General features: G+C 43.3%; 1 protein-coding gene across 1 annotated transcript in view; it reads right to left on the reverse strand.

Annotated features, from left to right (window-relative positions):
• Positions 1 to 11,114, reverse strand: part of col15a1b (collagen, type XV, alpha 1b) — a gene marked incomplete at both ends in the record, with an annotated part of 63,874 nt that overhangs the window by 20,727 nt on the left and 32,033 nt on the right. The window contains 11 exons of the mRNA XM_080725797.1: positions 638 to 730; positions 1,314 to 1,454; positions 1,593 to 1,655; positions 2,117 to 2,194; positions 3,900 to 3,962; positions 4,080 to 4,106; positions 4,452 to 4,649; positions 5,041 to 5,066; positions 5,432 to 5,543; positions 7,237 to 7,335; positions 8,425 to 8,499. Coding sequence (XP_080581923.1) covers positions 638 to 730; positions 1,314 to 1,454; positions 1,593 to 1,655; positions 2,117 to 2,194; positions 3,900 to 3,962; positions 4,080 to 4,106; positions 4,452 to 4,649; positions 5,041 to 5,066; positions 5,432 to 5,543; positions 7,237 to 7,335; positions 8,425 to 8,499 — 975 coding nt within the window. The remainder of the gene's footprint in view (positions 1 to 637; positions 731 to 1,313; positions 1,455 to 1,592; positions 1,656 to 2,116; positions 2,195 to 3,899; positions 3,963 to 4,079; positions 4,107 to 4,451; positions 4,650 to 5,040; positions 5,067 to 5,431; positions 5,544 to 7,236; positions 7,336 to 8,424; positions 8,500 to 11,114) is intronic.

An 11,114-nucleotide genomic window follows, 5' to 3' on the forward strand; every position in this document is an offset into this window, starting at 1 on the left:
CCGTTAGTGAAGACAATATGGTTGGAGATCATATACAGTCAGTCTGTCAGCTTGAATACTTAAAACAGTGAGCTAAAGTTGGGTGTTATTTGATGTGGAAGGTTCTGGTTAATAACTCAACTCAAAGGAGTGCTTTTCATTTCTTAAAGTTTTCTAGACAGGAAGAAAACTGCTCTTTTTTCTCTTTACACAGCAATGAGAAATACGTTCTTCTTCGCTGTCAACTTGTCATCCCTATTTTGGGCATGTCAAAAATGTAAATAAAATTGCAAACAATTTACAAGCTCGCAATACCTCCTATGGTGTTTTGAGCTTGTAGATCAGCTGTCTCAGCTTTATTTGAAATGGGGCTTAAGTGGTCAAAAATAAATACACTTAGTGGTTTTGCTAAAGTGTTAGCTCACTGTGCCAATACTTAAGCTTGTTGACTGTATGTCTGCCTTTTAGCGCCTGCTGGTTCACAGAGGGAACCAGAGCAGTATACCTCGCCTGAACCCCAACCGGAACCGGAACCAGATTCAGACCCGGAACCAGAGCCAGAACCAGAGCCAGAGCCAGAACCAGAACCAGAACCAGAACCAGAACCAGAGCCAGAACCAGAACCAGAACCAGAACCAGAACTGAAATCAGTACTGACTCCAGAGCCGAGCTCTGAGACGACCTTAAAAGTGACCTCCGAGCTGGCATCTGAATCATCAGTATCAGAACCACTAAACCAATCCTCTAAAATCTGGAACACAAACGCAGTAAGAGAGAGAGAGAGAAGGACAAGTGGAAAAGAAGATGGATAGTGGACATGTGAAAAATGAAGCAAAGAGAGACAGAGAGTGGAGACAAGACAGACTAGTTATTGACAAAACAAACCAACAAAAAAAACATAAAACAGGACAAACATAATGTTGATGACACGTTCAATTTAACTAAGCAACAAAGTATTAGGAACAGAGATGGAAATGAGGGAGAGAAAAGAGACCGAAACAACAGACTGATTCAGATAAAACACATTAGAAAATACATTGGTTGCATGTCAAAGCAATGCACTAAAACCAACCAGGCTTTTATTAACCACAGGATTTGGTGGAGAGGGAAAAGAGTAAGGGGCAGGCCTAGTATAGACCCTGCTGGGGATATGTACAGTATGCATGCACACATGCACCATCCCTGGTGCATTTAAATGTTATTGAGTCAGCATTTTGTCATTGTTTTAAACACAAACGTCTGAGCTAACTGTTCTAATAGTTGAAATGTTGTTATAACATTATAAGGACAAGTTATAATGACACATTTCTATATTATTTGCCAACGTAACTTACAGGTATTCCAGGCTTGCCTGTGGGCCCATCCAGGCCATCTTTTCCAGGGGCACCGGGTGTTCCGGGATGCCCAGAAGACATGCCTTCTCCTGAGCCCAAAGGTCCGGGGGGCCCTGGAGGCCCAGGGGGGCCGGGAGGACCCTGATTAAGAGAAATAAAGAGTTTTCATGTTGTTAAGCACATCACTGGGGGTTGAGGTAGGAAGTGTAAGGTTTTCTTTGCATTGTCTGTTGCTAGAACTCACTGCCATCTAGTGGTGAGAACAGGTCCATTCCTTACCCTGAGCAGTTCTGTGTCAGTATCCAAGTCTTCAAAGCCAGAGCCCAGGGCATCGGCTCCATACTGAAACACACACACACACACGCACACGCACACGCACACGCACCCACACGCACGCACGCACGCACGCACGCACGCACGCACGCACGCACGCACGCACGCACGCACGCACGCACGCACACACACACACACACACACACACACACACACACACACACACACACACACACACACAGATGGAAATCTCAACAGACAGTCCAATACTAACTCAGTAGAATGTTTTGAAGTTATTGTAGCTCTGTCATATATATTGCTAGCTAGCAGCTAGTTGAACACTTTTTATGGTCGCTAAAGGACAAAATGTGTCCTTTTAACATGTTTAATGTTCTACTACTGTATTGGATGGTAAGCACAAAGTGTGTAGTCAGATACATGTCGAAGTACTCATTCAGTGACGTACAAAATAGCCTAACATTGTAGATATCGTAATCTTTCTGGGTATTGTCTTTAGGTGGATTACTCACAGGTACACTGCGGGATCTTGGGGGTCCAGGGGGGCCGGGGAGGCCTGGGGGCCCCGGTAAGCCAACTCCTGGGTCTCCCTGAATGAGAGGACGCAGGTGGTGGAGGTTGTTGGTGAGCGGAGGCAAAAAAGAAAAGTGTTCAATCTGTTAGCTTTGTTTTACTATTAGTTCATCACGTCTCTTTTGGAAAAATATATTACAGTACATTCTGCTGTAGCTATGACTGGAAGATGTTTTATGTACAGTCGTGGCTAAAAGTATTGGCACCCTTGCATTTGTAAAACAATCTTCCAGAAACTTGAAAAATGAAAACATATTTTGCATCAAAATACAGTAGCCTATTTGGGGAACACTACCGGTCAAACAAAGGATGAAAGATCAGTTTTTGCAAAAGTGGAAAAGTGAACTTAACAGCATGACATCATGTGACATTTATGTGGAGTTTAAACAAGAGTTTAAACTGGAAAAATACCTGCACAAGAATACCAAAGATTACTGGCAGATAAAAAGGGTTGGAAAGAAGCCAGAGATTTTGTAATTTATGTAATGACAACAGAGTTAGGGATGAGTTCCATGTATTGTTTGAATGCAAGAACTCTAGCATAGTGAATTTTAGAAAAAAATACTTGCCAAAGTTTTACATAACCCAGCCATCTGGAAATTGACATTATTACTACAAAACAACAAGCCAAAAGTTATTTGTAAATTGGGTGCTTTCCTAAAGAGTGTTATACCTGTTTTAATATTGTATTGTATTATTATGTATTGTATACTGTATGTATATAATCTGTGCTCCTTACCATGTGATCATGGTCGTGAGTTAAATAAATGATGATGATGATGATGATGATGAAAACTAGAATAAATACAGAATCCTAGCTCATTCTACAAAGACATTTGCATACATACTTAAATACACTGTACTTGAATTTCAAGCTGGAATTCACCTGGAATTCACCTGTGGTGAGTCCAAGTTTATTTTAATCTTTAGTAAACACAAATCCACCCGGTTTAAATGGAGTAAATCCTTCATTCTGCTGTTTTGTGTCACACACTGAGCATGGACCAAATAAAAAGGGAGAGAATTGTCAGGAGGTCAGAGGTGAGATTGTAGCCAAACATGGTCAATCTGAAGGCTCCAAGTCCATCTCCAGAGACCTTGATGTTCCTTCACTGTGCGCAATCTAGACGATTATGTGTTTTCTTTAAACAAATGCAAGGGTGCCAATACTTTTAGCCACAACTGTAACTCATGGCTATCCATCTGCTGTTTGTTTCATGGCACCGTTAAACTTTAACTGTTAGATTATGGAACACCTGGGAAAATTGAACAAAGCAGGGTGATCCGTAGACCCCCACCAGATGAATCTGTGAATATGGCTGGGTTTATAGGGTCACAGTCACAGAAGGGTCACACTGCTCTTGGCATTACAACACACTACCTTTCCTAGATGTAACATTATCCTAGGCCTTATGGTGAACATGTGGGCCACTATAGCAGTGTTACAGCAGTGTTTAACAGTTCAAATGGCCATAACTGGGTGACCATTGCTCTTATCAACACAATATGGGACTAGATTAGAAGGCCACGTAGCGGGCTGTAAATCAAGGCTCACAAAACTGCCAAGCATTCAGTGATGGATAATGCATGACACACAGTGATGGATAGTGCCTGACACTGTAGAATAAAAGTTGGCCCTCAGTGGACGGGCAGAGTCCCCGTAAGGTAACACAAGCATGGTAGAATAGTAAAGCGACAAAAATATACGTTTATTTACAGTACCTTCTCTCCTTTGGTCCCAGCCTCTCCAGCCAAACCTGGAAACCCCCGAGGTCCTTTCTCTCCCTGGATGAGAACAACACACAATTCAGTGCGGGTCGCAGAGGGAAGGGGGGAGCACAGGAATCACAAGAACAGGACAGGACATGGATTGCAAAACGGGTTAAAAAAAGAAGAACATACCGGGACTCCTGCATCACCCTTGGTTCCCTAAGGAGAGAGAGAACGAGAGAAAGAGCCAATGTTAACCCCATGAACACTTCTTGACATGGCACGATAGACAAACATTTGGGGAAAATAGCAGACAGCAGACCCCTGGGGGAACCAGGTCAACAAAGTATATATAGGGTTTAAAAGCATAATAAACTCCACAATGACACAGAAGGTTAATCTTTTTGTGTGATTGTACTCTATGGTCTGTGAGTGCACACACACAAGCAAACACAGGCACTGGGTAGATGCAGAGGAACTAATCAAATGTACTGTATGTGCAAATGTACAATGACAAAAACATACCTCAAAGGAGTGGGGACTAAATTACAGTATTATAATTACCGGTTGTCCATCTTTCCCTGGCTGTCCAGTAGGCCCAGGTTGTCCTGTTGGTCCTTGTGTCCCCCGGGGGCCTGGCTGAACCTGGGGCTCATTTAACTTCCCATGTCCAGAAGGAGAAGACGTACCCGATGGACCAGGGGGACCAGGTGGTCCTTGATCTCCTCTTTCGCCTTTTGGGCCCCTATAGATCCTTTGACCCTGGAGTAGAAGAGTAGGAACATAAAACAATATTAACATCTTCATCCCTCCAGAACACACACACACACACACACACACACACACACACACACACACACACACACACACACACACACACACACACACACACACACACACACACACACACACACACACTTTTGACCTTTGAACTTACGTCTCCTCTCTCCCCTCCTCTCTCCCCTGGTTCCTCTGTTTGATGTGAACCTGTGCACAGGATATGATGTCACAGCCAGATGTCAACAATTGAACACTAATAACATAAGGGTAACTCAGACATGCGGCAAGTAATAGGAGCTGATGCTAGGTTTTGCGTGCTCCACCTCATAGGGCCGTCGTACAGATTTTTGGGAGGGGAGGCAAGATCAAAGACCTGGGCCCCCCTCCACGTGGGCCCCGCTTCAAAAAATACAGGTTTTTCACTGGAAATTATTCATTTTTAAAGTAAAAAAAATTAAAAAAAACGGTTAAATACTGTTTACACGGCGGCAGAACCATTTAGGCTTAATATAATAGGGTTTATATAAATCATGAAATCTTTCCTACACAAACTAGACTGCTCCCGAGTCCCGTTGAACTAAATGGGGGCCCCCCTCCGCAGGGCCCCCCCTTTCCGGGAGGGGGGAAAAAGAGTACCCCCTCCCCCCCTATCACCCCCCTGCACCTCAGCAATCCATCTCCCAGGGATCTAGTGCATTGTAAAGGGACAGATTCCCTTGTTGCTTGCCAATTCAATTCAATGCTCTGTGGGTGCGTGTACATACCTGTAAGCAGTATATCATCATTGGACGCTGTTGGGGTCAGGTGAACAGAATAGTCATCTAGATCCACCTCTGGAGCCTCAGTGGGAGGAGCTAACACTGGGATGCTGTCCTCCTGACAGACAGACAAACAGATACATGGAAGGAGATACTTGAGACCAAGCTCCCAGATAAAACGCTACTGCGAGTGCGTAGTCTATGCTAATGCTAATTCTACTGCGTACCCTAGTGCGCGGTGCTCCGACTTCCAAATTTGGTGCTCAAATCAAGAAAAATGCAGAAGTGGAGCGTACTTCCGGGTGCTTCAAACGCCACTGAGCAACTTGCATTGAAATGAATACCTGAGGGGCAGGGCAGTCCAGTAACTAGGTATAATATAAACTAGATTCTAGGGATTGGTAAATCTGGGATGTTTGATGTCATCAACATGAGTCATGACATTAGAGATCTGGTGAAAGTAACCATTGTTTTTGTGAGGATATTTTCCCACATTATCTCAGATCCAACATGACGTCAGAAACATCAGAGAAGGAAGCAGCGCTGTTTCAACCCAATTTTGACAACAGAAGCTGCGAGGGAGATTGTTCCCAGTCTGTGAGACTGATTTGTTATTAGTCTACTCCAAACTCTAACATGGCAACATGTTGTCTGTGTACATGTCTGTCCACTAACTGTCACTAACTAACATTTGTTTAGATTATGGCGGGTGTATTTCCTTCTGAAGCTTCAAAGTCAGTGTTCATTACGGGATGATTGGGGTCAGGCTGACTTCCTGGTTGTGGGAGGATAAAACAGACTAACGGAACACAGAACACACTATCACACACACACACACACACACACACACACACACACGCGCGCACGTACGCACGCACGCACGCACGCATACACACTGCTGTTGTATAAGCTTTCTGCTGATTAGGAGTAGCCTACTGTGGGTCAACACGAGAGACATAATCAAAAAAGGAACTCTTGAAGTCACCAGACTGGGTCATGGTGACATCCTCAGTTTGGTGTGTCAGGATGCGTAATGTGCCGTCACTTCCATTAATCTTTTCTGTTGATCTATCAACCATCTTTCCATTCATAAATACATCCCTCCCACACGCATCCCACAATCCATCCTCATCCTCCACCACAAACACACTCACACCCGTCACGGCTGGGACAGATTTGATCATCCGTCACCGTTTGACATGATGGGACGGCCTGCGATGTCACATGTTGATGTGTGTGTGAACCCTCCCCCACCCATAACCTTAACAATTCATCCTCTAATTGGCTATAACCTTAACCTCTTCCCTAACTTTAACCTCTGCCCCCCTATGCCTAACATTAACCTTAATCATATATATGATTAAGGTACCGAGGGCTTCCAACGTAAAAAAAAAGACGGTAAAAGGTCTTATTTGGGATGTTCCTTTTAGGCAGGGTGTTTAACTGTACTTGTACTGTACTACATTTCAATTGTATTGACTATACTTGTAATGTTCTTAATTTTTTCCAATTAATGAATCAAAATCATCCCCCTTGAAGTGTTTTTAGTGGTGTTTTAAGCGTTTTAGGGGTCAAAACGGAACTTCTGCAATCCAGTATGGGCGAGATAACCGGGACCATTGTAAAATGTTAGGGGATCCTGTCATGTCAAAGGTTGACGGATGGTCAGATGTTGCCCCAGTCCGTCACTATAGTATTACTTGAGAGGGAGAATGTGTAGCTATCACTCATCCCCATCCATCCATCCAACCATCCAACCATCAGTCTTCAACGATCAACCATCCATCTGTCCGTCCGTCCGTTAATCTTACCCACGGTCTGTTGTTCTTTCTATCCATTGTGTTTTTCATAATTTCCTCTTCGCTCTCCCTGTCATCCAGGGCATCGTCTCCGCTGACATCACCTGAGGCCTTTATCAAACATTGCATCACATCATTTCATGGTAAACATTTACATAAATGGAAGCAAAGGGTTATCTATACTATAATTTTGCGAATGTCTGTCTGAGTGTCTGTCTGTCTGAACAGCGTTTCTCCTCAGTGGCTGGAGCAATTGATCTGAAATCGCATCACCATAAGCATATGAACACACCTGACATAACTGTGAAGCCCGTTTGTCACTTTCACAAATCATATGCTGTATATTAGCATTTTTATGGTGTATCTACTATCTATTCTGCATCTAGCATGAGGCACATCTATTCTGCATCTAGCTTGAGGCAAAATGTTTAACCAGCTCTGTGTGTGTGTGTGTGTGGTGTGTGTGTGTGTGTGTGTGTGTGTGTGTGTGTGTGTGTGTGTGTGTGTGTGTGTGCAGGCAGGCGGGTGTGTGTGCAGGCGGGTGGGCGGGCGGGCTGGGGGGGGGGGGGGGGGGGGGGGGGGTGGGGGGGGGGGAACAGTATCTCTGTAGCCATTAAACGAAACGGGTTTCTTACATTGATGCTCCTACATCATGCAAGCACCAGTTAAAGTTACTTTCCATCCCTCATATACTGTGTGCACAGTGCACATCCCATAACCCACACACTGCACATCATTTTGGAGCTCATATCTTTGAACGGGTAAGGGCTAGTGTTTATAATATCAGAACAGTCTTAACAGAAGAGTCTTTAGAAACGTGTAATTAACAGGCACCAAATCTTGTGATGAGGATGATGCTGGTAAACATGCTTCCTTTCCTGACATAAGCGCCTGAATAATCAACCATCAGCATATGCTGGCCAGGAAGTGAGCAGTGATGTCACTTAACACATTCATCAAGGCTCATGAAACCATCCCATCCAGCCAAGGTTGACTGAGCAATATGCTCCCTTGACCACTAGGGGGAACTGTTGATTCATATTCCATCATCATCACCTAACACCAATCTCAATCTGTGTGTGTGTGTGTGTGTGTGTGTGTGTGTGTGTGTGTGTGTGTGTGTGTGTGTGTGTGTGTGTGTGTGTGTGTGTGTGTGTGTGTGTGTGTGTGTGTGTGTGCGAGAGAGAGAGAAACACTCACATAGGGGTCATCCTCCTCACACTGCTCCTCAGCTGCTCTTGGATCATCTTTTATCACCAGCTGCTGAATCGAACCCTGAAGAGAGAGAGAGAGAGAGAGAGAGAGAGAGAGAGAGAGAGAGAGAGAGAGAGAGAGAGAGAGAGAGAGAGAGAGAGAGCAGATACTGTCAAATATATTTATTCCTATTATTCATAATGAAGTGAATATCACCACATTAAAGTCACCTGCTCTTGAATGGAGCTGGAAAAACATATTGGAAAGGCATAAAGAAACATGAGAAAGGGTCGGAATCTCCTTTTTCAAGGTGTTAGCTTAGCCATTAAACGGTACTGAGGAGACCGCAGTTTTCCCGGTGAACCTGAGCGCAACGGTGGGGGCGCGGGAGTGTGGGGAATTCTAGAACACAGTAACACGCCACTGAGTCACTGACTATTGCCGATGAAGAGGTTAGCATTATGTATTGAGAGGCACTCTTGCCGATTTCGTAAGAGACTCGTCGCCAATTGCAAGATATTTAAACGTTATTTGTGGCCATGATGATAACCCCTTCTTCCCACTAGACTAATAAGGATTTATATTGTTTGTGTTATTGTTTACAACCACAATTATTTGTGGTAAGATCGCGGTTCCACTAGTTTTACTAGTAGGCTAGTGTAGAAGCCTTTTCAGAAGTTAATTTAATGTTTTCCATTTAATGATTTTCTTTATCCTCATCTAATCTTGCGCTAATGCACGCAACTGTTTTCGCCAGGTATTAAGTCCTAGTAGGTTTTTCAGAAGTTAATTTAATGTTTTCCATTTAATGATTTCCTTTATCGTCATCTTGCGCTACTGCACGCAACTGTTTTCGCCAGGTTTTAAGGTCTTGTTTTAGTTGTTTCTCATAAGCTTGCGACCCTCCTTGCCCATCAGCCCCCACCATTGCGCTCAGGTTCACCGGGAAAACTGTGGTCGCGGTACTGAGAGCTGGAGAGAAGTCTGCATGTCAATGATGACAATGGATGCTAGAGGTGGAGACAAGTGTGCATGGGGAAGTGTAGCAAAGGGGAATACTTTTACAAGCCTCATCCCTTCTTTAATACTTCATGGTAAAGTTCCCCTAGTGGTCAAGAGAGCATATTGGATGGGGTGGTTCCATGAAAACAGAAGATAATACAGTCAGGCTCATCTGATGTTTTGGGCATGTGGCATCATCGAATGATGGAGCATTATGGAAAAGTTGAGAAAAGACTTTGATCTAAGGACAGTTAAACCTTGTTTTTGTTGTTGTGTTTCTACTTGACCCCCCACTATATTCCTTTCAACACAACCTCTCTCTCTCTCTCTCTCTCTCTCTCTCTCTCTCTCTCTCCTTCAGGCTCCCATATATCACCTTTCTCTATTTTCCCCTCTCTACTCTCTTTGCCCTTTTCCTTTCAAAATTCCTTCTTCCATTCTATCTGTCCTTTTCATCTTATTCAGCTCTCTGAGATGGTCTTATAAGGGTTGGAAAATGTCTTTGTATTCAGGATGTTTTGGTTGTCCTGGTATCCTAGACTCCTTGAAGCACTAAATTGATTTACCGGTAACTCTACGTACGTGACCATTCTGATGTCAAGTGTAAAAGAATGGTGTACTGTATTTTGACATTATTTCAGTATTTTTAGCCTTAAGCAAATTGGTTGTTTTGGGACCCACATGACTACTACCGTGTTGCATAAAGCAAACCCAAACCTTCACTGAGTTACACACTTCCTCTGTGTCATAAATATTTTGCAGCTAAGGTGACATCCTGGCAAAAACATTTTCTCTCTTGTGTCCCTTGGTTGTCTGTATATATAATTATACTGTATGTATACTTTATATATTTATACGCTGTGCATTTGTATATATTTTTCTAGCTAGCAACAGTACAATCCATCAATTTAATGTTAGCTGTCTAAAATGCTCATAAACAAACCTCAAGGTAAGGGTTTTTAGAAATGTCTTTCAATGGAAGTAGAAGCCTCTTTTGACAGACGGATTTCTTAAAACATTTTGGTAGGCATCAACGTCTGTGGTGTTACGACCACATGTGTTCTTGGGTACTACGTTCCTGCATGCACAGCTTCCCAAATAATTCTTATGAAAGAACGTGCTGATAGGTACACCGCAAAGTCCTCAGTGTTAATTTAATCTAACTCTTGACAGTGTAGAAATAGACCTGTGCGGGTACAGTCTTCCAGAAACAGAGAGGTATACAGTTAGTGCTGGGAAGTGTCCAGAGGAGACAGACGACCTTTCAGCTCTTTATCATGGTAATGAGACTGTGTTGGTTCTGAGGTCAAAACACACACTTGTGCGCGTGCATATACACATGCAGGAAGATCCTGAGGACAAAATATGCACTGGGTCAGGTTCTAAATGCTGAAGATAGACACACAACACCAGTGTCTGTTTCTGTTCTTTTAGAATTCTCGCAGTCAGCAGAAAACTCTAGGCGCTAGGGCATTCACCAAATATTCGAATATTCGAATATCAAAGTCACTATTCGATGTTGTTCACCGAAGTCGAATATTCACTTATTTTAATTTTTATTGCTTTCTCTTAAAAAAATAAAATAAAAAAATTAGGCCGTGACCCCCAAAATAAACATATTTGAACTGGGGACACCCTGACAAACACTTGGAATTGTAGGTATTACATTTAATGTGACTCGGTTCCGCGCTGCG

Source organism: Nannobrachium achirus (genome assembly GCF_963921795.1).
Source record: "Nannobrachium achirus genome assembly, chromosome: 5".
NCBI classification, from domain to species: Eukaryota; Metazoa; Chordata; class Actinopteri; order Myctophiformes; family Myctophidae; genus Nannobrachium; species Nannobrachium achirus.